The 27,722-nt window shown below is 42.5% G+C and overlaps 1 protein-coding gene across 1 annotated transcript; it reads right to left on the bottom strand.

The window, feature by feature from the left end:
* Positions 1-27,618, bottom strand: LOC134622931 (G-protein coupled receptor 83-like). Its single transcript, XM_063468214.1, has 4 exons — positions 27,196-27,618; positions 24,391-24,516; positions 3,393-3,526; positions 1-718 (listed from the first exon to the last, which is right to left on the bottom strand). The coding sequence occupies exons 1-4, from the start codon at positions 27,616-27,618 to the stop codon at positions 1-3; spliced, it is 1,401 nt and encodes a 466-aa protein (XP_063324284.1).
* Positions 27,619-27,722: the final 104 nt, after the last annotated feature.

The following is a 27,722-nucleotide window of genomic DNA, read 5'->3' as shown; positions in this document are numbered from 1 at the left end:
TCAGCTCACAGCCACAATGGGCTCCACTGAGAGGATGTCGGTCCTCCCTGTGAGCGCCTGCCGGGCAGTGAAAAGCACATGTGCATCTTTCAGGTTGTGAGACTGACTTGAAGAAGGGTGACTCTGCTGTGAGGAAGCTTGGCCCGGGTGTGACCAAACGTTCCTTGGCCTCGAGGAGTCCTGGTTGTCGGGCCAGGCAGTTCTGTGACATGGAGCGTGAGGTACTGAAGGGCGAAGCTCCGGGTCCAACCCGACCACTGCTCGTCGTCTCTTCCTGCACCTGTCAACGAGGAGCTGGAGCTCCTGGCGGAAAGTGGGGTTCAGACAGCAGTAGATGAAAGGGTTGTAGCAGGTGGAGCTCATAGCTAGCCAGTGAAAGCAGAAGTAAAGGGCATTAGAAGAATGGATGGCCTGGCTGGACAGCAGCACCACGTAGCAGTTGAGGGGAAACCAGCAAACGGCAAACACTCCGACCACCAGAAGCAACATCGCCAGTGTTCTCCGGCGCTTCCTTCTCTGCGTGGCATGCTGAGCTGTTGTGGTGTCACCGATGGCATTGTGGCGCCACAGTCGACGGGCCACTATGGTGTAGGAGGCAGTGATGATGAGGAGGGGCAGCAGGTAAAGCAATATGAAGGTCAACAGGTCAATGTACTGCCAATAGACATCTGACGGCTCTGGGAAGTCTGGGACACACAGGCTTCGCTCTTTCTCCTTACTGTCAGGGGAAAGACAGAAAATACTACAGTACTCTCCAGAAATCTTTATATTTTGTCAGGAAAAATGGGAAATAAGTACAATGATTTATCAACATGTGCAAACATAAATAGGAATACAGAATATATATGGCAAAAAAAAACCTGAAGTTGTAAAATTTTAACCAGCTTCTAAGTCAATGATTGACTGTATGACCACCTTTCATTAACCCAGCCTGAACTCTCTGGGCAAGGTTTTTCTAATTTCAATAAGTTCTTCAGGAATAGTTCTCCAGGTTTCTTGAAGGACATTTAAAACACCTCTTTGGATGTTGGCTGTTCTGTCACCATGATCCCAGCCTGCTTCAACAATGTGGATGCCTGGGCTCTGGAGAGGCCAATCCATGACTTACAGTGTTTTTCTATAAGTCATCGATTTGAACCCAAAATTTCTGATTGGGTTTCTTGATTTTCAATGCAGGTCTGGTGTAATGTGGCATACCAAATCACCCTTATCCTTTCAGTAAGAATGACTTCTTGACAGCCACCCTTCCATTTTCTTGTGAGGCTTCAGTGAACTTCAGTGTAACTGAAAGGGCTACAAGCATCTCTCAGGTCATGAACAGTAAAACAGCAGGTCTTTGTTAGAGATTTTCCTATTTCTTAAGGACTTGACACTCATCTACTGTAGATGGGGTTTTTTTAGGCCTGCCACTTTTTTTTACTCTTATCCAGTTTTCTCATTTTTTTTAAGGACACACCATGAATCACATTACTAGTTCAAAAATAGTAGTTTATGTCTGTCAAATATTATTATTTTTGGCATTTTTAACCGATTCAATTAAAGAAAATAAAACACATGATGCACTCTTGTGACAGGGTGCTAGTTAAAATAAAAATAAAATAAAGTTCCTAAAAATACAATTGAAAATTGGTTCTTTGTTCTTAATGTCTCTCATGTATAGATACACTTCTGGGTCATCTGTTGAGTAAGGTGCCTTTATATGTTTGAATGATTCATAGTACAGTGTTAAGTAACAAATACAAAAACATTCCTCTGAAAATGGTCAGGTACAAGGACTGGACTGAAAATGAGTGAAAAATCAGCCAGAGTCAGAACCAGACACGGAGAAGCTGCATTCAGCTTTTATGCTCCGTATATCTGGAACAAACTCCCAGAAAGCCTCAGATCAGCTGAAACACTCAGTTTATTTAAATCCAGGTTGACGACTCACCTGTTTTCAGCTGCAATTGAATAAAGCACCAAATCCGCACTGTTTTACTTTTAAGCTTAAATTTTAAAACTTACTCCTTTTTTTTCCATTTTAAATCATGCTTTTTATTTGTTTTAGTTTTTTAATGTCTCTGTAAAGCACTTTGAATCACCTTGCTGTTGAATTGTGGTATATAAATAAACTTGCCTTGCCTTGACAATATCCAAATAAAAAGTTTGAAGGACCTTCAGAAAGCCTGGAGAGCTATTGCTCAAAAGCACTTTAAATTTACAAGAAAGTCTGACTGGTGGTGCAGCTCGAGCCTTTACCCAGTACTGTATATTAATAATCATTGGCTATTGTTATTTCATAGAGAAGTATGAATTTTAAAAAAACATTTGTCTCTGATCCACTGAGTTTATTAGTTCATAGTTATTTTAAAGTTATTCTAGTTCTTCATTTTTCATTGTTATCTGATGTTTTTTTTTTTAAACCAAAGAGTAAAGAAAAATAGTTACTCAGTAATTAATTATGAGTTAGTTATTCATCATATTGTGTATGACTTTTTAATTTTATACTAAAATTATGGATAAACATTAATCAGAGCAGGAAATATAGGGTACAAGTACATATATTAGTAATACTTAAGCCACTTCTTCCCCTTTAATCAGACAAGAGTGCAGGGGGAAGGGACCTCTGACAAATATCTGCAAACATTTCTTTGGTTTTATCCACATTAATTTGGAGGAAAAACTGGTCACACCAGTTAATGAATTCATTAAGAACTCAGCTGTGATCTTGCTTCACACCCCACAGAAAGCTCACAACCACAAAGTCTTTGGTGTATTTAAGGGCAAGTCTCCATCTGTGTTTGCTCTGATTCTCACTAGTATATAACTCAAAGCCCAGTGGAATTTGATGCTCTTTTGTTAAAAGGTCAGAGAGCAACCACACTGTGTGTAAAATGCATATAGAAATTTGATAAGAGCCTAAAACTGGGTGAAAAGGGACAGTGCAAAGATAAATACATTTTCACAGAGGAAAATACTAAGAGATTAAAAAAAAAAAATCTTTGTATACGATTAATTTCTGCTTGTACACACTTTGAATTCCGAACTCTGGGAATGTGTGACTTGTTCTCAATTAGCTAATCAGTCTCCTTTGTAGATATGACTCCTGTGTAGCTCTTCCAATTTGCCAGACTGCTTTTGTGCTACCAAGTTGAGCATTCCAGTTTTCATTTTGCTTCTTTGACTTTGTTGTGTCGACTTTTGGCCACTTTTTTCGCCTACTTTCTGTAACTCTTGTGACTAAGTTCGTTCTTTTTAAATCAGGCCAATATTTCTTTTTTGTTTTTTTTTCTTTAAATCTGACACAGAGCAAACCTGTTCCACATCCATCAGCATATAAAGTAGAGAGCCTCCATCTCCATAGCTAACCTCACTGAATTGTGCCTCTACATAATGACTGTGAATCATTTTACCTGTATGTAAAGGTCAGGAGTTTTTGGTAGATGGCATGTGGGAGGGAGAAGCAGCTGGCCATTATCCAGATGACAGCGACCCAAACACCACCTTGTGCAGGAGACATGCGAGGCCTCAAAGGATGCAAAATCACCTGAGAATCACCACACACAGATCAAAGTCAGTGCAAATGCATACACTTCAGATCAATATCAATCACCAGTCTGTGCCCAGGGAAGTAGAAAGAAAGATTAGAGCATGTTTTTTTTAACAAGCGTGGCTCCAACTAGTCGAAAACAGCGTAGTATTGCAGTATAACCAACTGCTGTTTCTCAGCCTCTAGCTGTTTTTGTTTGTGCCATACTACAAGCCAACTACAGTGTGGAACATAAGATACTAAAATGTCAGAAGAGGAAGGTCTCGGTGTGTATTTAGTGATGAGCAGATATGTGAGTGAGGAGACGAAATGTCCCTGATACACAGATTAGTCAGGAGAGCAAGTGAAAAGGGAAGAGAAAAAAAGCTTTTTGTTCACTTCAGTTCAATAAGATTAAAAATACTGGCCAGATACTGTGCCTTCTCCACAACAAAAAGCACGACATAACTGTTGAAATACACTTTTTTTTCCTCCTTGAATTAAAGTTTTATTTTGGTCAAGTTAGGCAGTCATGCTGCCTCTTTGTCAAAAAGTCCTTGCAAAGCGTACAGAGATGGTTTGGCTCATTAAGCTGCTGCAAACACAAATACAGTCCCACTCAAAATAAAGATCTCATCCTTCATGCTTTATCTTGGGACCCATATTATGGAGATTCAATGTGTTTCATAAAGACATGCCAGCTGGGAGCAAATCTCTCATTTTGGCTCATCAAACTAAAGTTGTTCGCGTTTCTCGGCCCGAGCAGTTATAATTGTCCTGTTCTCCCCCGGCGCTGGTTTCCGTGTGGCAATTCAACAATGAAGGCCTGATTTTTACAATCACCTCTGAACACCTTACGTTTGGATGTTCCTGCTAATTAAACTCTGGGAAGTATTTATGTGAGCTCTACTCTGTGGCGATTGGCAATTTCTGAGCCTGGTAACTCTGATGAAGTCATTCTCTGCAGCAGAGGTAATTGTTGGTATTCGTATATCTAATATGACTCCCTTCTATTTGATGTTTTTTCAGACCACACCCAAAGAAATTTTCATAACTGACTTTTTCCAAACTCACTGACTGTTACGTCTTAAAATACCAATCAACTGTCTTTTGTCTTTGCATATTTTAAAGGCTCTTTTTAACTACTGTGGTTAAGCAGAGCTTAAATGTGCTGTATACCCAGGAGTTATGGCATAACTAATGGATCCTCTGCACCACTTACTGGACGTACAACTGAACACTTTCTCTAATATATGCTTCAGCTCCACTGCCACAAGGATACATAGAGAAAATCTACACCATCTCACACAATAATGCCTGTATTCATTTTAGACCCAAGCTCTTCATTATGTCATATTTAAATTTCGGTTTGTTTAATCGCTTTTTCAAAAAATGATCTTTTACCCAATTACACCACCCCTCCTCTTATCCAATTCAGTTGAAGCCTTTCCCCCACTGTCATAGGGAGAGATGAGAGGTACACCAATCTGCCAGGGCTAAACATAGAGACATGCAACCATTCACACTCACATTCACGCCTACGGCCAATTTAGAATTGCTAATTAACCTAAACCCCACTCTCCAGTTTCTCCAGCTCCAACTGTGTAAGCAGCAAGTGCACAGTACCATGCAAACTGGATTTGAACCTAAGACCTTGCTGTGAGGCAAAAAGGTCTTCTTACCCCCAAACTACATCTTCAGTTTAATTTACCTTTCTTAGCTTTTTACTCTGCAATGTATTAATATCATTTATTTGCCACAGTAACTTTCTAGATTTTTGGATAAATAAGGCATTTTAGTATTATTAATGTGGACTGAGACCTTCTGAAATAGTGTTCAAACACCTTCAGTTTTTGACTAATAAAATCTTACAGGCAGTTTAATACAATAAAAAATGCCATCAGTCAGTTCACTTTTCATCTGCTGATGCCTGCTAGTCCTTCCAGACGATTCATCAGTGAAAGTAAAGTCATCCCATGGTGCCACCTGCAGACTCTGCAAGCATCCTTTTTTCTTGTCATCACTCTCATGCATACAGATGTCAATAAAGTTGCAGTATTTGTACTTCAGCATTTAGCGAGCACCACTGAAGGGGTGTGAGTAAAGACTTTTGTAACGAATGCAAACGTGCATGGGACAATAAGTACAGGTCTTACTGGCTATTGTGCAGCATTGTGGTAACGTTGACACAGACAGACTGTGGTTACTTAAAGATGAGGTCATGAGTAGCAGCAGAGACATAAGAGGTAAAAAAAAAAGTTTAAAACTATATTTTGGGCAAAGTCTGCATTTAATATATTTTTTTAAATCAGGTTTTACTGGGTAGTCTGTACATGTGTTTTTCTTTTTACCACTGAAATTAAAGTTAATTTAGATAATGTGTCAAAACAGCTTCCAGAATAAGTGCCTATTTCATCATGGCTAATGAGTGCCAGGACAAATTCTACCTTTGCACTAATTTTATTAGTGCTTGAAAAGATGGCAACTTCTTTAGGTTCACCAAGGCATTTCACCTTTCATCCATGAGCCTGAGTGATAACTGTTGGAGAGCCTTTTGTATTTGAAGCCCAGTGAGGATTATCCCCCCATCTTATTAACACAGGGGACAGACTCAAAACACAGTCTTAGCTCACAGTTTTAAAAGATTTATTGGACAAATCACTAAGCTGTTCTGATTCTCTTAAGAATCTTTTGTCTTTAGAGTGAAGGTAAGATAAATAAGCCTTACTTCGGATTTTCCAGATGTGAATTGTGGATGGTCTGATGGAACAGCAAGCAGGCACCCAGAGAGGCAAGACGAGCAGCGTGGAGCATGGCTATGCAGGTGAGTGTGGCTGGGGGCTTGAGTGAAACTTGGAGGGGATGCAGGTAAGTAAGAAATCAGGTTCACGGAGTTAACTCCAAACAGGCAACCAGAAGGCAGAGGGAGAAATGAAATTAATAAATGTAAATAACTCGGATGGAAAGCAAACATGGATAGCCTAATTACCACCATGGGAGGTGTAACGATCTGACGAAGATCTGCCATACTTCCGGCCATTAAATACTCTGGATGATGAGGAGACTCAGAACAAGGAATCAGAGAGAGGGCCACGCCTGAGGGGGAACCCATGGAAGCATTTTCCCACCACTTCACCTGTGTGGAGAAAGAAAACTAAAAAATCAAGTGAGACGAAAAGGAAGACAAACATAAAAACCGTGAGCCTTCCCAGACAATGACACTCTCTGGAGGTGGTCCATCACACGAGCCGAGGTTTTACCATCACTAGGGCCAAAGTGTACAGCCTCATTAGGAAATTTGCCTCATTCGACAATCATTTTAGCTACCGAGGTCACCCGAGGCAGATGTGAGTAAGGGTTGAAATGCCTGGAAACAGATCTCAAAACTGCACTGTAGGTGTCAGAAGTCACCAACTCTGCTCAACTACGACCATTCACAGTGGTCATAGATTGCCACCTTAACTCCTCTCTGTCATCGTGGTCCAAAATTTGAGCACTGACATCCTTGAAAGAGTATCCTTTCTCCTTTAAATGCATGTGCCTGTCGAGCTGGCTCTCCCATGTTGTGCAATGCATTTGTCGGTCTCCTTTACTATAAAGTAGGAGCATTCCTCACTGCATTGGACAACATACAATATATTGCTTAATTTAGCCATTTGGATGTTTTGTCCCTGGGATGAACTGGGTTTGGCCACCCTGGGTCCCTCCGCCAGTTGTTTTAGAACTGAAGAAACCTCTTGGATGAGAGGAGAAATGTCTATATGGACATAAAGAGGTCCAGTCTTTTTAAGCACTGACTTAATAGCACTCAGCCATGACAGTTTATGTAACATACAACGTGATGCAACTGACTAAACCCACAAAATGCAGTAAACCTGAGAACCAGTAGCAGCACAGGTCAGTCAGTGGAAAACTAATTTACCAGAGTTCACAATATAAAAATACTATGTCACTTATTTCCAAGTGAGTCATTTCCCCCTCTCCACTGTAAAACCGGAACTTCACACACCTGCCACGTCTCACTGCTGGGTTACATGCAACTGTCCACATACCGCTGAACTCATTTGTTAATTGAAAGTAAATACAAGTCACAGTCTCATAAAACTGGTTGAGACATTGTCACATGGTGGCTATTTTAGGCAATCCAAAAACATTTTGCGTTGTTTAAAGAGAACCTGTTACATCAAACTCCATTTGTTTATTCTCACACTGCACTGCAGTAGCGCTGCATGATTCACAGGTCAAAATAATCTTTCTTTATGTCATACTGGGCCTTCATTCAGCTGCCCTCCATCTAAGTCAGCAATCTCCTGATTAGCCGAGCATCAGATATAGAAGCAGCATTTGAACAGCAGGCGTATAGGGCACATAGCTTTCAAGTCTTTAGTACTGCTCTACCATGTGGGTACTAAATTAAAAAGTCTGAATAACCCTTGAACTAACAGGCATATCTGAACTTATGACTGCACAGCTCCAATCTTTCTAGCTCCACAGCTGGGAGTAAAGTTGGTGACAAAGAGAATGGCATATAAATTAATGATTGAAATATTGCAATTAGAATGAGAAAACACTGTTGAGATGTAGAAATACTACATTCATTTAAATGCATTTAAAGCAAAAACAAGAACCACAAGGAGCTTGTGGCTTTGTTAATTAAGAAGAATATTACAGAGGGTAATTTTTAGACTCCCTCAGCTTCATCACTGAGATATGTAGAGTCACGATTCATCAGAGAAAAAATATACTTCAGACTCATTTCACCAGCAGCATATGTCACATTATTTATCAGAGCTGTTTTTAATAATGTGTCCTAAAGTTAATAAGATGCTGCTTATACTTTTCATGATGTAGAGGGTCAATATTCATGTCCAGTGGTTGTTATGGAAGTTTAACTGGATTTCAGGTGATAAAAGTTCATAAACGAAATGTATATAAACAGATAACTCCAAGTGTTAGCACTGTGATGATTCACTGCATCGTAAGCAGGTCCTTTGGCCCTGTATACACACTTTTAGGGGTACATTAGCGGAGCTGATCAGGTTTTCAGGTATGCAAGTGTGATCCTTGAATGACTCAGTGACCACAGATGTTAAAACTGTTGGTTTGAAGTCATTAATGCAGCGTCACATGTATGTTAATGGATTCTTTGAGGCAGTAAGCTGCAGAGCACAGAGATAGAGAGAAGCTGAATATGTTTTAGACAGTAGTCCAAAAGTGGCCCTTGCTGTCTCTTCATGCCTAAAAATAAGAGACAGAGTGAGCATCGAGTGTGTTATCTTTGTCCTGGATTGGTGAGTGAACACTGGTCCTTTAGAGCGTTTCTTTCCAAATCATTCTTGTGTCGACTGCTGCAATAAATAAAAAGCACGAAGACATGTCTCTATTCTGTGTTAACATAAAAATTCAAGGCTAACACTGGTCTTAGACATACTCCAGTCACAGCCTTGTCCTTTGGGGCTTTCTTTTAGTTGTCTTAGAATTGGCCCAAAGCATAGGAAAAACGCTTTAACCATTTAAGGCTATGACACTTCTACTGGCTGTAGACTACATTAAAATTGACAGGTAAACACATTTCTGTGGTTTCACAGAATGCTTGATGTCTCTGCCATCAAATTGTAACTGGCCTCTAGTATGATACCTACCAATAAATCACGTTGCCCTGAAAAGAACAGGATAGTGTGTTTTCATCTCTCACCTCTGCCAAGTCTTTCTTTATTCACATTCATGTGTTCCAAATGTACTGAAAGTGCATCTTGGAGTTAATCTTTCACATTACCAAAATCAGAATAAAGTGGAATATAAACTCAAATAATATAAACACCAACAAGCATTTAATTTGTTACTCAGAGCCAATAATTAAACATTTTCCACATAGGTTGACAGGATTACAGTAATGCTGATTTGCACTTTGCTAAAAGCACATTTGTGTAGTGGGAAACCCTGCAGAAATATAGCAGAGATAGCAGAATTAAGATTACAGTGACTAACTTTAAATAATTATTGGAGACACCTGCAAAATAGTCTGTGAACTCGTCGACTTATTTATATGTACAGGATTGGTGCTGTACAAACAAAACTGCTATTGCCTACTAGCACTACTACTATTGACAAGTCAAGCATAGAGTGGCTCTGGCAGATGCCAAGGCAAAAACTAGATCCAGGTTCAGACTTCCCTCTCACCGGCTACCTCCAAGGCATTTCCAAGCCAGCCGAGAGATGTACGCTCTTCAGTATATCCTGGGTGTGCCCCAGGGCTTCCTTGCAGCATAACATGGTTAAAACAACTCAAATAGGAGGCACCTTGGAGGCGTCCTTGTCAGATGCCGAAACCACCTAAACTGACTCCTTTCAATGTGGAGGAATAGAGGCTCCACTCTGACTCTTCGTCCTATATTTCGCCATTTCAGTTTGTCAGTCTTGCGCTCATCTCTCTCCACTCATGAACAAAACCCCAAATGGTCCACCTGGGATACCATGACCTCAGAATTTGAGATGCTAACTCTCATCCCATTTGATTCACCTCCAGCTTGCAAACCTCCACAGTGTGACCTGGAGTTTGTTGCTTAATGAAGCCAACAAAACCACACCCCCAACAGGATACCCAGAGTGACACGGTCAAATGCCTTCTCCTTGAAGTGGCAGTGACAAGTGTGAAAAGTGGCTCTACATTTACACTTGACTCAGTAAGTAGGATCACACCATTTTGAGACTGAACAACCTCATTGATAATATCTTATACCTCTAGCAGGTTTTTGCTGTACATGAAAGTGTGGATATGATCAAAGCACCCCTCAACATCTCCACCGATAAGCTGTGCAGTATTACTGACAGAAACAGGCACAATATTGGAAGGAATCTGGAAAAGCCTGTTAGATGACGGGGGAAGCGGGCTCTTCCTCTTGCAGTCTGCCATGACAACAACTTCCTCGCTCCTTTGTAGCCGTTTACTTTCAGGTACATCTCTTCTTTTTTTAGTCCCAGCTTGCTTCCCACAAACAGCTCATCTCCTCACGCTACATTGCACCACCAATTCTATCAGTCGCATGTCTTGTAGACTGTGGATTAGCTCATGACCAACAAGGAGAGCAGATCCTGGGCAAGTCCCCAAGAATCTGTACCAGGCCCCTAACGTAAGGCCTGCAAACAGGTTACATTTTGCCCCGAAAAGTAAGGTATATAGTGTGCTTTCCTTTTTTGGCTTCTGCCAAAGTCTGAAGACAAAAGCTAATACCACACTGTCAAAGGTGAGAAGCTTCTTCATGAACTGAAGAAGCTTCTCGGATGAGAGGTGAAACGTCTTCAAGCAACTCAAAGAAGTCCAGACGCTTTTCTTTGCAAACTCCTTTGACTACGATGACCTGGATGACTGAGAACCTTCACAGACACCTAATACCACACTAAACTGTCGTACTCAGGAGGAGGTGGTGCCCTGTTGTGGTGTAACTTGGGATATCAGTCCATGAAGGATCTATCACTGAATCCAGGAGTTAGGACCCTTATTTAACAAAATTACAAATGAAAAACATTTAAAGCATAAAAAATAAGTAAAGCGCATAATGTGACCACATATTACTCTGAGTTATAAAATTCACCAGCACTGACAGCACACTGAGAGACGCACACTGTAGCTGTGTCCCACCCCCATATTTAATATTCATTCTAATCAGGTTTTGAATGTTTGGTGTGTTCACACGGGAAAATGAATAAAAAAAATGAATAAAAAAATAAAATGTCCTTAGGGCACTCACTGTGCGTGCATGCTAAGTACTCTTTTTGTTTAACTTTTTGAGATGGCTTTGATGGACACTAGGCTCCCATAATGCACTACATAAAGGAAACTAGATGTCTGGTGTTTGAAAAGCTCCAGTAACAAACGTTGCAGCCATTGCCCATTTTTACAGGGAGTGACATTTTAAATCCTATCTGACAGTGAAAGCAGCCATTTTTATTTCATTCTTCAATTTTCAAGAATAAACAGAATAAGAAACCTGTTGTTTGTGCCTCAGGACACACACTCAGCAAATTGTTTATTTGTTTGCATTCATTTCGCATTCATGGACACGAACTGTCACATTTTTTGGTGAGACTGAGCATAAGTTTGTAAGTAATGCATTTCTGCAGGAAGCAGAAAAAGCAGGGACCATCACCATGGCAACTAAGACAGCAGAGCTTTTAAAAAAAAGAAGCAACAACTGTATTTTAATCCAAACCATGATCTTTTAGCAAAACTACCTCTGTAGTTTTTAACTAATAAGTTTTTTTTATTGCTTAACCCTTTAAAGCATGAATCATGAAATAATTTTCAGGAAATTTTAATATTTTGAACCATCTGAGAAATTTCCATGAATGACTTTTCATTTGTATCGTATTTGCTACATCTGGATTTTTTTTTAAAAAAATTCTTTAAAAATGTATTACGCAATTTATTTAGGTTTTTCAGGAGGGGAAAAAAATCACACTGATGATGAAGTCTCAAAAACACACGAAAAAAATGTGTGTATCAAATATGGTACACTAAGCGTTAAGGAGTTAAACCAAACAAGTCGACAAAAAACAGTATGTCTTTTGTTTATTTACCACTTAATAAAAATATAGGTAACATCTAATCATGAATCTTGAACTACTCACCTCAGATTTAATTAGATGACTACTTATTAGTCTAGTCAGCATCATGGCTGAACTTCACTGTACTTCTTAATGAAAGCAAATATGTAACCCCTGCAGCAGTTCTGTCAGGGCTCTGTGTGCAGGCAGGCGGAGATGAGGATCCAAACGCAGGACTCGGAGACTGAATTGTAACTGAAAACCTCAGCTTTATTGCTGGCGAAGAAACAAAACATGAACTGAAACAATGAACACAAAGAACAGAAACACACAGGCACAATCTGAGGGTACGACCCGACAGAGAGCAAAGGCAAACACAGGGCTTATATACACAGGGGAGTAATCAGGGAATGGAAAACAGGAGGGAGACACAGCTGGGAGAGATTAGGGCTAACGAGACAGGGGGAGCGAAGCTAGACACACTGACATAAGACATAATCCTTTAAAATAAAACAGGAAATAATTCACAAAGACGCAGACTAAGAAACACGGACTTTACACGGGCAGAGCTAAACCTAAACCAGAATAAGCTGGAACATACTAAATCATCATCATCATCATCATCGCCTGACAATAGATCAAGAAAATAACCAAAAATACAAAATCAAACCTAAACATGAGAACTCAAAATGCTGGATCAAAATGGCCCAGAACTGTGACAAGTTCCTTGTCATTTGACCACTGGGGTTTTTAGGCTGGGGTTTGTCCAATATAGCCTGAAATGCATTTCCTGAAAGAGACTCGTGACAAGCCTTTGAATGCCGGGTCCTTATTCTTCTGTGTTTGTATGAATGAAGTCTTCAGCAGGGTCTCTCTGATATTTCACTTTTGACAGCTTTCCTTTTGTTTCTAGAAAGAATTGGCATTTGTTGTTGTTCTTGTTGTTGTTTTTGCCTTGGAGACCCTTAGGGTTTTTTGTTATGCTTTTTCTTGGGGTTTTTTTTGTTTTCATATTTGTTCATGATCATTTTCTTACATGTTTTTGTTAATTGGCATTTTCTGAAATAAAACAGTAACAGAGTTGGTAGTGAATTAGGATCTGTTATGTTACTTCCTCCAACACACTGGAATCCAAGTTAAGGACTTAATAGTCAGCTATACGGTGTCCTGTATGGGCCAGCTTTGACCCATGAGCCACAGTTTATACACTATTGATTTAAATTTGACTGAGCTGCGAGTAAATATTTTTATAACAGGCTGGGTAAGTTTGACTAATTGGTTGTTGTTTAAAATACCAGCATTTGCTGGAGATTTTTCAAGGTTCAGTCTGCGCTATAGAAACTCACAACGCTTATTGTGCTTAAAATTCCCAGAAATGACAGTTCAGTTTGTTCATTTCGACCTTGCAGTTTTGCAGCTATTTTGAGTCAACTGTGTAAACCTTTTTAGTTAGAAATGTTAAATGCTTGAGTACTATCATACATTTTCTTATGAAACAGCGAAGAGGTAGACTTAAAAATCTAAGAACTATTCCTCCAGTGCTGGAAAATACTCAATCAAAATAGAGAAGGGAGGCAGAAAAAATACACAGTTGTGAATCAGAGAGCCCAGATCAAGAGGGCCAGATCAAATTGTTACCCGCACATAGTTAGTTTTCCTGAGTAGACACAGTGAGAAGAAGCTCTCAAGTATCTACCACGAACCATGAAGCTAAAAAGGTCACTAATTATTTAAACCAACATGGATGAGAAGTTATTTAAGTACAACACAAGACTCACAGCCTCTAATTTTGAGACAAGTGTGAATTTTCCTTTGAAACTCAAAACATGTGTTACTAGAATATAAAAACTCCCATGGTACATCAGTAAGCTTGAGCTACAAGGTACTAAATCATGATTATCCAACGCTAAAGCTGCAATATGTAAAATAACGATTGTTTTTTTTTTGTTCTGGGAGCTGTTCAAGGTGTGTACTTTTTCTTGTTTTGAGTCATGCAAGGTAATGTCAAGAAAGTTTGAAGCAATTTCAGACACATCTGTAAAGATTACAGTATAGAAGCTGCAAGGTTGTTGGATATATCAGCTTCTTTATAGAAGTGTGTGGCAGTGTGTGGTTGGTGGCCCGGCTGCATGGTAGGAGTGGAGCAGCGGGTTCAGGGCGTGGTGTCAGTTGAGGCTGATCTTCACAGCCAGCTGCACGACCCCACAGCCAGGTAACTACAGCCTGGCCCCACGCTGGGGGAGACTCGGTTGCTCAACACAGTGGTCCTTGAACAGTTTGTTGAGTGGCTCCCGATCAGGACAGTGGAATGGTTCCGTTGTCACAAGCCGGCGAGCCTCAAAGCTGTGGTGACACTGGCAGATGACCACCTGGTGGAGTGGCCACCAGCGAGTTAGTCCTGGCTCCAGGACTAGAGCACTTGTGCTGAAAATGCCTGTTAATGGAGCTGGGAAAGGTGTTCCAAGTCACTAGACCTCTGAAACCCTCGCCCAGTCCAGGAAACGCATAATGCATACCGGTAAGGTGCCAAGGGGGTGCATGTCAAGCTATGGTGGATTCAAGCTGTACGCAAACCCTGGTCCACCAAACCCTGGTTCATCCAGGGGCATTGCTGTAGGCAGAGTAGGTAGAGGTTTGATGCGTGCGTGGGGACATCCATAAATATCTCTTGGTTCCGCTGGAAATTAGGTATAAAGGGAAAATGCATAGAGTGAAGGCTCTGGTTAGTTTACGCCTGATACACCTCTTAATTTTGGGAACAGAATGGCCCAGGTACAGTAGGTTAATGGGACAGTGTGTCAGGGTGTGTTTACAGTGGGTAGGGACATGCGGGGTTGGTTTGTATAATTTCTGGTGGATTGTGCAACATGATATCCTGAAGAAGTGCCGCTGCGCACCAGTTCTGGAAAGAGTGTGGTGCAGACACTGTTTCAGGCCATCTCCCAAGTCGGCATCCCAAAAGAGATACTGACTGACCATGGCACATCGTTCATGTCTCACACAGTAAAAGAAATCAACAGTTACTGGGAATTAAATCTATTTGGACCACCCTCAGACTGACAGGCTGGTGGAGCGGCTGAATAAGACGTTAAAATCCATGATTCGTAAGTTCAAGAAAGAGATTCAATATAAGTCCTGGACCTGAGAGCAAAGCTGCACACGTTGGGAAGGTTATCACAAGAAAATTTTGGCTCCAGGCCCAGGAATGTCAGCAGCACCTGTACAATAGAGGGGCTAAACTCACACCGGGAGAAAAAGTGCTTGTATTACTCCCTTCTTCTAGCTCAAAGTTGCTCGCCAAGTGGCAAGGACCCTTCGTGGTCACACGGCTAGTGAGGGACATTGACTATGAAGTCGTACGGTGAGACAGGGAGGAGTCACACAAATATATATCACCTCAACCTCCTTAAAGTATGGAGTGAGCCTGAAACTATTTCTTCAGTGAGCCTGGTTAAGGACGGTATGTTCATGGCCCAACAGGTTAAGCAGGTTCTCCAGAGAAGCAGTTTCAGGCTTTCTCTATGCTTTAAGGAGGTTGAGGGGATATATCTGTGTGACTTGGGGCTAAAGGTGCCAAATTCCACCATTCCTGCCTCCCTCCATTTTGATGACCATTTCACACTGGCCCAGAGAGTGGATGTTTCTGCATTACAACAGCGGTTTGCAGATGTGTTCTCCCCCTTGCCTGGCATACAAATCACATAGAGCACCATTTTTAAATGCAAACCCTGGTGTGACGGTGCGTTCACGGCCCAACAGGTTACCTGAGCACAAGAGACAAATTGTGCAAAAGGAATTGGCTGAAATGCTAAAGCTAGGAATAATAGAAGAGTCACACAGCGCTTGGTGTAGCCCCGTAGTTCTTGTGGTGAAGAAAGATAGGCCTATACGGTTCTGTGTTGACACTGCAAGGTGAACGAAGTGTCACAGTTTGATGCTTATCCCATGCCCCCGGGTCAACGAGCTCCTAGACGGGTTAGGCACTGCTCGTTTTTTCACGACGCTGGATTTAACCAAGGCAGATTCCCTTATCTGATGGTCCAAGGAAACTCTGTACGGTTTGTACTAGTTCGACACACTTCCGTTTGCCTTGCTCAGAGGTCCTGCCACTTTCCAGCGCCTCATTGACAGGGTGCTGTGTCTACAGGCTACATATGCCGCTGCCTATCTGGATGATGTTATCATCCACAGTGACACCTGGGCAGAGCATATGAAGCGGTGGCCGCCGTCCTGGAGTTCCTGAGGCAGGCGGGGCTCACGGCCAAACCAAACAAGTGTGCAGTGGTATAGTATCTGGGGTACCAGTTGGGAAGCAAGCAGGTGCATCCACAGATGGAAAAAACAGCAACCATTGCATCCTGCCCGTGTCCCAAGACCAAAAAGGAGGTGATGCAGTTCCTAGGGCTGGTTGGTTACGGTTTGTGCCCAGCTTTGTGGAGCTAACCAGCCCCTTGACCAACTTCCCAGATCTGGTCCAGCGGACAGAGCAGTCCCAGGCGGTGTTTGTGCAGGTGAAGAGGCCTGTCCATGGGGATCCTCTGCTTCACACACCTAACTTTTTCCTCCCTTTTATTCTGCTGAGCAACACCTTGAACAGAGGGCTTGGGGCCGTTTTGTCCCAGCATGTAAACGCGGTTGACCACCCAGTGGAGTACATCAGCTGGAAGACTGTCAGACTGGAAGGCCAGGTACAGCACTGTGGAGAAGGCCAGCCGTCATTACCTCCGGTGCTGCCCTTTCAGCTCTGTTTGGATCAGTCCCCACTGCAATGGCTCCATTACATAAAGGATGCCAATGCCTGGATCACACAGTGGCACCTGGCTCACCAGCCTTTTAAGTTAAAAGTGGTCCATAGGCCAGGGGCAGAGATGATCGTGGCTGATTTCCTCTCTCGCTGGTGGAGGGTGAGAGTAGACTAGGCCGGATGGGTCCGCAGCCTAAGTCAGGAAGTGGGGGTGTGGTTGGCGGCTCGGCTGCAGGGGAGGAGTGGGGCAGTGGGTTCAGGGTATGGTGTCAGGGAGGCTGATCTTTGTAGCTGGTGAGCATCATCCAATCATGCCTTTCCTATTTCAGTAGCAGCCAGGCTGGAGCCGGGGTTGGTTTGTGCAAAAAAAGCTGCACAAACATCTGGGTTGGTCCGGGTCCTTTTTTTCCACAAGAAGCTTATAGCTTCTTTGAGTATTTCATGACGGTGAAAGGAGTAGCGGAGGAACATCGCAAGTGATTAAGCTAAGAAAACCTTTTTACTTCAGTCTCTCAGCAGACACCAACTTTCTGTTCATATCTGTATGCTCACAGAGTTTTTCTAAGTTTTACTTAAAATCTAAGTTATAATTAATATTTTCATATTTTGTAAGACAAAAAAATATTACATTTTTAAATCAGTGTCTGTATGCTACTAATGAAACCACACCACAAAAAATAACTGGGCAGTAAAATCTTTGGTGAGCTCCAGGCTAAAATCCTGGCTTGGGAACTGCAGACCATTTTGTTGGATGAGGTTGATGTCCTGTCCTCTGTTCAGATATGGGTTTGACAAAATGAAGGAGAAAAGCTGTAATAATAAGCAAACCAAATCCGACTATATCCTGTGCTGTCTCTTGGTTCCTCTGGCACAAAGCACTTGGATTTAGTCTTTTTTCTGCAGTTATCACTTAATAAGCTTTGCCTGGGGTGCTACATACTTCTTTTTTTCCTGTTTGTATTTGCACCGCCAATAAGAGTGATAGCTAAACACGACAGAGGAGGACATGGCAGGAACTGTGTTTGCTGTGTGTCACAAGTTTGCGTTTCTGACAGAAAAATTCGAAAAGTTAAGCCCAGTTGTTTCCTGCTGTCACAAGCCTGACATATGTAAAATTGTGGTTATTGCACTAACTTTGAGGCACTGACAGAGCAGTGGAGCTGAGAATACACAAAGTCAGTGTGGTATGACCATATTTAGTCTATTCCAGTAGTCATTGGGCAAGAGGCACGTACATACTGGACGAGTCACCAGTCTTTTGCAGGAAAGACAGACAGCCATTCACCCCTATAGTCAGCCAAACCCATGCCTGTCTCTGAACTGTGGCAGGAAGCTAAAGTACCAACCCACAGAGCAATGGGAGAACATGTAAACTCCACACTGAAAGGTTTCAGACTGGATTCAAACCAAGGACCTTGCTGTGCTAACCGCTCCACAACAGCTAGTCACTTTGTGAATATTCTTCTCTCCTAGATATTCCACAATAACAATGTTTGTTTCCACAAACAAAAAGTGCCGTTATCAGCGTTTAGGAACCGCAGAACATCAGGTATGAATATCAGTAGATTTTTTTTCTTTAGGACACACAAATAATAAACAGCTTTCCCTAACATTTGACATGTGCAGTTATTTATGAATCCATAATAAAATGATATGACGGTGCAGTTTAAAAATAATCTAGTTGTAATGCCACAACAAGTTGTGAATGGCTTATTCATGCTCTGCCCTCTCGGATCAGGTGGTTGCTGGTTCCAAACACCTGTTGCCATCAGGTTGCAGAGTGCTCTCTGCTGGACAAACTATGCAACCTCAACGCTCATGAGATGGTTAAAAGGTGTTTCTTCCACGTCTTTACTTTTTTCAAATTTTATGCTATATTATGCTATATGAATGCCATATTAGTTTAATTTTAAAGACTTCGCACTCCTCATCCCTTTTCCTCCTCTTCTCCCACTGATGGCTCCGAATGTTGCAGCAGATCGTTCTTGGTCAAGGGTGCCAATTTAAATCCTAATAAAAACTGCATTAAGAAACACTTCTTTCCGTCCTCATGCAATTTAAACTTTCAACAGTCCATGTCACTGTTGAATCATCCCACCGTGTAAAGCAGTTTATCTAATGCAGGTCAGATGACATCATTTATTTGACTGATTTCCCAAGTAAGCACCAAGAGGTGGCCAAATTAACCGGACCTTTGAGAAACTGCATTGCTGAAAATCATGAGTCTTCAGAAGAAAAGATATGAACTCCCCTGCAGCCTGACATTTTTAAAAAGCTCCTCTCTGCATGTCTACTGCGTTACTGTGTTATTTATGACTAATCTAACAGTCTAGATGTATATAGGTGCCCCCTGAGCAAAATTGACCAGGCAATTTAGATGTTTTCTTTGTCTTCATTGAGACATTCCTCTAAAACAAGAGGTATGTTTTGCTTTCTTTAAATGAATTCACTAAATTCACTGCCTTATTGAAATTCAAACAAAACAAACCCCCTCTTAACACCAATGCTGCTATCAACAATGTATGCTCTTGCACAGCAACACCTCTCTTTTCTTTCATGTTACTTCTGAAATGCATCTTTTAATTGTGTTCTGAATATCAGAGATTTAACAACCTGCATCAAACCAAAAAAAAAAAAAAAATAGATTTTTCTGCTCATGGCATCTCCACTCCACTCCCCCTTGCCTGTCTGCCACAGTCAGTTGCTGAGGAGCTGACATTCTCATTAATGCTGCTGCACTGCCTGAGGATGTGTCATTTTGCCGTGGATGTTTTACTTTATTTATCCCTTTGAATGCATAGTAGCATTTGGGATATTAAAAGTTTGGATAAAATCTTGTGTTGGGTCAAATACCAACTCAATCAAAAACTTCTGACTTGGAACAACAAAGAAAAAAAATGTGCATATCTGTAATTCAAATCAACTCTGAAATGCATGATTACACTGACAACACCACATGTAACAATGCTGTGAACCTTCCCAGACCATAGAAAGTTGAAAAACTTCAAGTCACAAAGGGCAAAAGAACTACTAGTGACACGAAGTGGGCAGGTCACAAGATAGACTTTTCCATCTTCCAGGCAAGTGATTGAAACATTCACCGATGAGAGCACAGAATGCTGTTGATTGAAATTTGACCTGGTAGTAAACACATTAGACTCACCTGGGCATTGTAAAGCCTTTGGATCACATCTGGCCCATTCGGTTGTCCCATTGAGTGGAGGTCAATGGGAAATTAAAATTCAAATGTAAATAAATATACACTTTAGACTCTTTGATAAACTTCCCATCAGAGAATTACTATCCATCCATCCATCCATCTTCTTCCGCTTTATCCGGGGCCGGGTCGCGGGGGCAGCAGCCTAAGCAGAGAAGCCCAGACCTCCCTCTCCCCAGCCACCTCCCTCCAGCTTATCCGGGGGAACACCAAGGCGTTCCCAGGCCAGCCGAGAGATATAATCTCTCCAGCGTGTCCAACGTGTCAGTGGGATTAAGGAGGTCCTCAAAGTATTCCTTCCACTGCCCGACAATTTTCTCAGTCGAAGTCAGCAGCGCTACACCAGCACTATACACAGTGCAGGTAGAGCACTGCTTTTCCCCTCCCTGAGACGCCTGACGGTTTGCCAGAATCTCTTCAAGGCAGTCCCGAAAGTCTTTTTCCATGGCCTCTCCGAACTCCTCCCACACCCGAGTTTTTGCTTCAGCCACTGCCCGAGCCACATTCCGCTAGGCCTGTCGGTACCTGTCAGCTGCCTCCGAAGTCCCACAGGCTAACCAAGCCCGATAGGACTCCTTCAGCCTGGTGGCTCCCTTCACCTCTGGTGTCCACCATTTGGTTCGGGGATTACCACCACAACAGGCACCAACCACCTTGCGGCCGCAGCTCAATGCAGCAGCTTCGGCGATGGAGATGCTGAACATGGTCCATTGGGACTCAATGTCCCCAGTCTCCCTCGGAATGCTGTTGAAGCTCTGCCGGAGGTGTGCGTTGAAGATCTCGCGGACTGGGGCCTCTGCTAGGTGTTCCCACCACACCCTTACTACGTGTTTAGGTGCACTGGGTCTGTCCAACGTCCTCCCCCGCCACCTGATCCAACTTACCACCAGGTGGTGATCAGTTGACAGCTCAGCCCCTCTCTTTACCCGAGTGTCCCAGAACATATGGTCGCAGGTCTGGTGATACGATTACAAAATCGATCATCGACCTGCGGCCTAGAGCGTCCTGGTGCCACGTGCACTTATGAACACTCTTATGTTCAAACAAGGTGTTCGTTATGGCCAAACTGTGATTTGCACAGAAGTCCAATAACAAAACACCGCTCGGGTTCAGATCAATCACGCCCCTCCAGGTCGCGCTGCCGTTGCCCACGTGAGCATTGAAGTCTCCCAGTAGGATAACAGAGTCTCCAGGTGGAGCACCTTCCAGCACCCCACCCAGGGACTCTAAGAAGGCTGGGTACTCTGAACTGCCACTCGGCGCATAAGCGCAGATGACAGTCAGGACCCGTTCCCCGACCCTAAGGCGCAGGGAACAAACCCTCTCATCCACCGGGAAGAACCCCAATGTACCGGCAGCAAGCCGACGGGATATTAGAATACCCACCCCAGCCCGCCGCCTCTCACCAGGGGCAACTCCAGACTGAGACAGAGTCCAGCCCCTCTCCAGGGAGACTGGTTCCAGAGCCCAAGCCATGCGTAGAGGTGAGCCCGACTATATCTAGCCGGTACCTCTCAACCTCATGCACTAACTCAGGCTCCTTTCCCACCAGAGAGGTGACATTCCATGTCCCATCTGTGAGTCTTGGTAGCCGAGAATCGGTCCGCCAGGACCTCTGCTCCTGGCCGCCGCCCAGCACACAATGCAACCGACCCATACGGCGCCTCCTGCGGGTGGTGGGCCTGCGGGAGGATGGGCCAATGTCCCCTTTTCGGCTGTGCCCGGCCGGGCCCCATGGACTAAGGCCCGGCCACCAGACGCTCGCCCCCGGGCATCCTCCCCGGGCCTGGCTCCAGGGCGGGGCCCCGGTAACCCTATCCCGGGCAGGGTAAACTGTTCCCTCGATGTTTTTCTCATAAGGGTCTTCTGAATCGCTTTTTGTCTGGTCCCTCACCCAGGACCAATTTGCCATGGGAGACCCTACCAGGGGCAAAAGCCCCCAGACAACATAGCCCCTGGGATCCCTGGGACACACAAACCCCTCCACCACAATAAGGTAGCGATTCACGGAGAGGAGAATTACTATTTTTGCAATTTTTGTGGGAAATCATAAAACAAATTTGTTTTCAGTTTATGTACGTACATGCGTGCAAATTAATTCAGCTTCACTATAAATGTGTTAGAACTGACATTTATGAGAGATGTGAGTGTGCTGGTCAAGAGTTTTTAACAAGATATGGATTTTAACTATTTAACCACTTAAGTCAGGAAGAGTGAGTGCCTACTTTGTAAAGAGCAGAGTGCTGTGTTTAAGCATTACAATTTGAATTTGACTGATGCAGAGCGAAAACGCACATCTGACCATTTGCTAGCAATGCTGCAAGTGCAGCAAGGACTTTTCACCAAGCTTTACAAATCCAGGAATGGAGTGGAGACCAGCTTTGTGATTTCCTACAAACCCACCGTAAGCCACTCTGAGACAAAAGAAGCATTTGATAATATGCCCCTCTCCGGGTGAACCGTAACAAGTTTGATTGAGGATTTTATGGGAAATGTGGAGTGACTGTTGAAAAATAAAATGAGCAATTTTACTCTTTTTATACTGGGCTGTGACACAGTCCAGTTACTCGTCTTTGTACTTGGGATAACAGAAGAGTTTGGGATTATGGAAGAGCTGGCAGCAATGCACTGAATGAAAGGCACTAAAATCTGACAGGGAAAAATGTTGGAAGCGTATAAAATGAACCCAGGGCGGCTTTTTGTATCTTTTTGCATATTTGCAACCAACACGTGTTGTCTAAGTCAGTGCTAAAGGTTAACCATATTGTTCACTGAGGAAAAAGCACTGAATCGAAGACACTTTATTGCACTTTTGGAAGAGCATGAGGCAGTACATGGTGACATAGGCTACCACACATCTACCAGATGACAGCCAAAACAGTGTTGAATCTAAAAGCAGAAATTTAGGTTTTGTGAGAAGAAAGGTGAGGACCTTCCAGAGCTTTGAGATGCAGAATGGAAAACAGATCTTACATCTGCTGTTGCTGTGACTATGCTTCACATTTCCACCATGCATTTACACTTGTTCAAGCCAAAGCACGAGATTTCCAGTAATCAAATGACAAGAAAAATAGCAATAGCACTTTGTATAAAATTAACCCTGCCAAGTATATAAAATTTGATACATTTCTTTTTGTGAGCTTTCAAGACCTCTACATCATCAGTGTGATTTTTTTCCAGAAAAACCTAAATAAATTGCACCACAATTCCAAACATAGCAAGGACAATACAAAATAAAAATCATATATGTAAAATTACTTTTTTATTTAGAAAGTTCAATAAACATTACAGTTTCAAACAAATAGAAATACCTTTCAATGTATTTCACACACACACATGCACGCACGCACACACACACACACTAATGGCCCTTTATAGATAAACTTTCTTGTCTGCTTCTTTGATTTATTATAGCAAGTAAAATTAAAAATAAAATAAAAATATAGACTGAGACACAAACTGAGCCTCATGGGGTCACAAACTGGTGTACTCTTGAGTGTTGATTCCAGAAAAATTTGAAGGTTTCGTGAAGAAGGACATCCAGCAGAAAGTCTTGTTCCAAATCAAATATGCGAATCCATCGACTGTGGTTACCACTTGGGAAATAAGGGAGCACCCGAAAGTACCAGTCATAATAAAAGTGGAGTACTACCTCTACTTTTAAGATTAGGCTTAAAACTTTCCTTTTTGCTAAAGCATATAGTTAGGGCTCGATCAGGTGACCCTGAATCCTCCCTTAGTTATGCTGCAATAGACATAGGCTGCCAGGGGATTCCCATGATGCATTGAGTTTTTCCTTTCCAGTCACCTTTCTCATTCACTATGTGTTAATAGACCTCTCTGCATTGAATCATATCTGTTATTAATCTCTGTCTCTCTTCCACAGCATGTCTTTCATCCTGTCTTCCTTCTCCCACCCCAACCGGTCGCAGCAGATGGCCGCCCCTCCCTGAGCCTGGTTCTGCTGGAGGTTTCTTCCAGTTAAAAGGAGTTTTTCCTTCCCACTGTTGCCAAAGTGCTTGCTCATAGGAGGTCATATGATTGTTGGGTTTTTCTCTGTATCTATTATTGTACGATCTACTGTACAATATAAAGCACCTTGAGGTGACTGTTGTTGTGATTTGGCGCTATATAAATAAAATTGAATTGAATTGAATAATTATCTCGTGCGCTGACAATATGAAAATGGTGACTTCCCAGCATATCATTTTCTGTCTTTACTATGCTTTATACTCAAATACTTTTCACCAACTGCTGCTGTTTTACCATTGCTTTTGTGCATCATAGAACTCACACAGACTCTCTGAAGCTCCTAAGCTATCCTTAAAATTTGAAAAATTGCACAGATTCATCCCCCCAACTCCCTTATAGACAAACCTGTCGTCGGTCCAGTGCGATGGCGGTGAGCGTGAGGGTGGAGACGTGCAGTGAGCAGTACTGTACAAAGCGACTGATGTGGCACATAGTTCTTCCAAACACCCAGGTGCTGTTCACAAAGCGGACCTAAAGGAGTGCACAAACACAGGGCAGGCCAAAATGAGAAATGTCAACGGTTACCCACTCTCATCAGGTAGACACACTGGGAGGAAGGTCAACTTTTAAAACTGCAAAAATGAGAAGTACTCTAAGAGCAGCCATGTTATATGATTATAATGATTAGCAGCCACTAAACAGACATGAGCTAACCATGTTCATACACTAGTTCCCACAGCAACAATAAGCCTTAACTCTAAGTAACAGCTCTGCAATACTAGTGCACCAATGAGACGAATCAGAATTATTAGTAATTTGCTTGCAGTTCAGTGTAGACCCCTAAAAATAGTGTATGCCATGTGGGGAACATTTTGCTTTGTTATAGATTTTTTTCCATTGGAGGCTTTCATAGCATAGCAACTTTTTACACTGTTCTGATTCAGGTGGGGAAATGTCAGCAAAGATGGGAGCAATTTTAGACACAGCTGTAACACAAGATTACAGTTTATAACCTGCACTGTCAGACATCTCCACTTGAGGTGTGCTCCTGCTTCTTCTAGTCTTTATAATCACAGTTACGGTGACACATGCTGTGCAGGTCATGCAGGATACAGACATCGTGTTAGATTTTTCGGCACATATGATCAAATGTTCTCTAAATTAACCCCAGCTCTAAGCCTAAGTGCACTACTTCAAAAAGTGCTGAAAGAAAATCTGTCGGAAAGAGAGAGAGGGGAGGTGGGGTGAGGGTGTGTGAGACAGGAGTTGTTTAGTGATCCTTGGGGTAGATAAGAATGGAGAGTGATATTGAGTTGCTTGGTATGCCACAGAGGGATCTTTCAAGGTGAAGCTTTTTTTTTTTTATCTCCGTAATAACACTTGCCAGTCCTCAAACTGGAGCTGCTGGCTCCAGCCCCACTAATGCACAAACACCAAGCTTTCTCTTTCTCTGTCATTTGCAGCTACAGTGCCTTGAAAGATTATTTGTCCCATTCCTGATCTCTTTGATAATCTGACCTCAGATTATCAAGTAAATTTTAACATTAGAAAAAGATAATCCGAGTAAATACAAAACACTGTTATTAAACAGTGATTTCATTTATTAAGGAAAAGGGCTTTTCCAAACCTGACCAGCCCTGTGTGAAAAAGTCATTGATATCTATCAGTCTGAAATGGGTTACAAAGCCATTTCTAGGGGTTTGTCACTTCAGAGAACCATTATCCACAAATGGAGAAAACCTGGAACAGTGCTGAACCTTCCCAGGAGTGGCCGGTGCACCAAAATTACTCCAGGAACACTTCAAAGACTCATCCAGGAGGTCACAAAAGAACCCAGAAAAACATCTAAAGAACTGCCAGTCTCACCTGTCTCAGTTTTGGTGAGAGGTCATCCATGGGAGAGTTCCAAAGAAAAAAAAAAACACTGTTGACCAAAACTAACACAAAGGCTCAAAATCCTGAAGGAGAATGTCCAGCTATCAGTTTGTGCCCTGAAGCTTAAGTGCACTTGAGTAATGCAGCAAGACAATGATTCAAAACACTATGGCACACACTTGGAGTGGGCTGGTCAAAGTCTGGAGTTAAATCCAACTGAGATACTTTGGTATGACCTTTAACAGGCTGTTCATGCTTGAAAATCCTCCAGTGTGACCGAATTAAAACAATTCTGCAAAGAAGAGTGGGCCAAAATTCCTCCACAGCGATGAGTGAAAGACTCATTGCCAGTTTTTGCAGATGCTTGACTGCAGTTCTTGCTGCCAAGAGCGGCACAACCAGTTATTAGGTTTAGGGGGCAATTACTTTTCACACATTTTGTGTTTACTCTGGTTATCTGTATATAATATTAATATTATTGTTTGATTATCTAAATTTGTAAGTGTGACAAATATGTGTGGCACTTTACTGCTGAACAATATGAGGAGTGGGAAGGGAAAAATACTCCATGTGTTCGGGTTTCACTATACAACTGTCAAAAACACAAGTCCAAACTGAAAAAATGCTAAGTAGGTTAGGTTGTTAGAAAAAAAAACCCTTTGCATGGAGAGACTCAATTAGCATATATTCAGAAATGCACTCTGTTTCGTGGACTCCCACACGAGGTCGGAGGCTGGAGGTGGTGAGCTGCCCACGTTTGATTAAAGCGTATAGCATTTTTAATAAATACATTTCATGCATTCAGAGTAAGTCCCAAACTCAATGTCAGCTGTGAGTTTGCAGGCTCGAGGATGATTCAAAGCAGGAAATGGAGTGACACATTTTTCAACCTATTAAATGCTCATTTTTCTAAACAGTTTTCTACCTGACGGGACGGTTTAGCTCCCAGCTAAAAACACATTCAACTATGAAGCAGTTTTTTAATATTACGTTGGTAATGGAAACAGGGTGTGATGATTTTTGCTTTAAAGTAACTACCCCACTCACACATGAGATAATAATACAACACAGCCAGCCAAAGAGAGGCATCACGATGACACCACTAGCGCCATCTTTTGGTAGCAGTTTAATACAGTACTTGGAGCAGTGCTCGGAGTGTTGAGCAGGTTCCCCTAATTTGACTTAGTTTAATTATTGCAGTGCATTACAAATGTTGTTATTAAAAACATTTATGTGTAAAGATAAGTGCTGCCATAGCCATCACACACACACACCTACACACACACACACACACACACACACATACACACACACACACACACACAGTGGTCTTACCAGAGTAAAGGGTGTATTGAGGACTGTGATGAAGATATCAGCCACCGCCAGGTTTAGGATAAATAAACTGGTGGCGGACAAGGTGCGCTTGTTTTTGACCACCACGTGACACACCAGGGTGTTCCCGAACAGGGAGATCACGATTATGAGGGAATAGGCTGCCACTAGCAGCGCCTTGATGCCAGCGTCCTGAGACTCCCCGCCGCTGCTGGCCAGAGAGCGCCAGCCCTCCAGCAGACCCTCATCAAAGTCCAGGAGAAACAATCCGGAACTCGCGTTCCCTCTCTGTCCCGAAACATTCATGAAACGCTCCGCGAAAGAAAGTATCTCCTCTCCCGAAAGTGAAGAGTCGTTAGTTCTCTGTCCCGCTGCTGCCCTGCTAATCCAGAGGACCACGGAGAGCCAAACACACACTGCTGTCATTTTTATTATTATTATTATTATCAGTGTTATTATCGCATCCTTCTGCCTGTAGTTTTAATGAGAGAATGAGAGGTTTGCAGCTGCTTCTCTGTCATTCGTGTCAC

This window comes from Pelmatolapia mariae, unplaced genomic scaffold, assembly GCF_036321145.2.
Source record: "Pelmatolapia mariae isolate MD_Pm_ZW unplaced genomic scaffold, Pm_UMD_F_2 NODE_ptg000289l+_length_63384_cov_1, whole genome shotgun sequence".
NCBI lineage: Eukaryota > Metazoa > Chordata > Actinopteri > Cichliformes > Cichlidae > Pelmatolapia > Pelmatolapia mariae.
This window is presented reverse-complemented; position numbering and strand designations above follow the sequence as displayed.

Excerpts from the sequence above, each read along its gene's own strand:
- LOC134622931 (XM_063468214.1), bottom strand. The coding sequence starts at position 27,618 with ATGACAGCAGTGTGTGTTTGGCTCTCCGTGGTCCTCTGGATTAGCAGG. Across the intron at positions 24,517-27,195 it reads TCAATACACCCTTTACTCTG|GTCCGCTTTGTGAACAGCAC; the intron begins GTAAGACCACTG and ends GCACTCCTTTAG. Across the intron at positions 719-3,392 it reads CTCCTGACCTTTACATACAG|TAAGGAGAAAGAGCGAAGCC; the intron begins GTAAAATGATTC and ends TTCCCCTGACAG.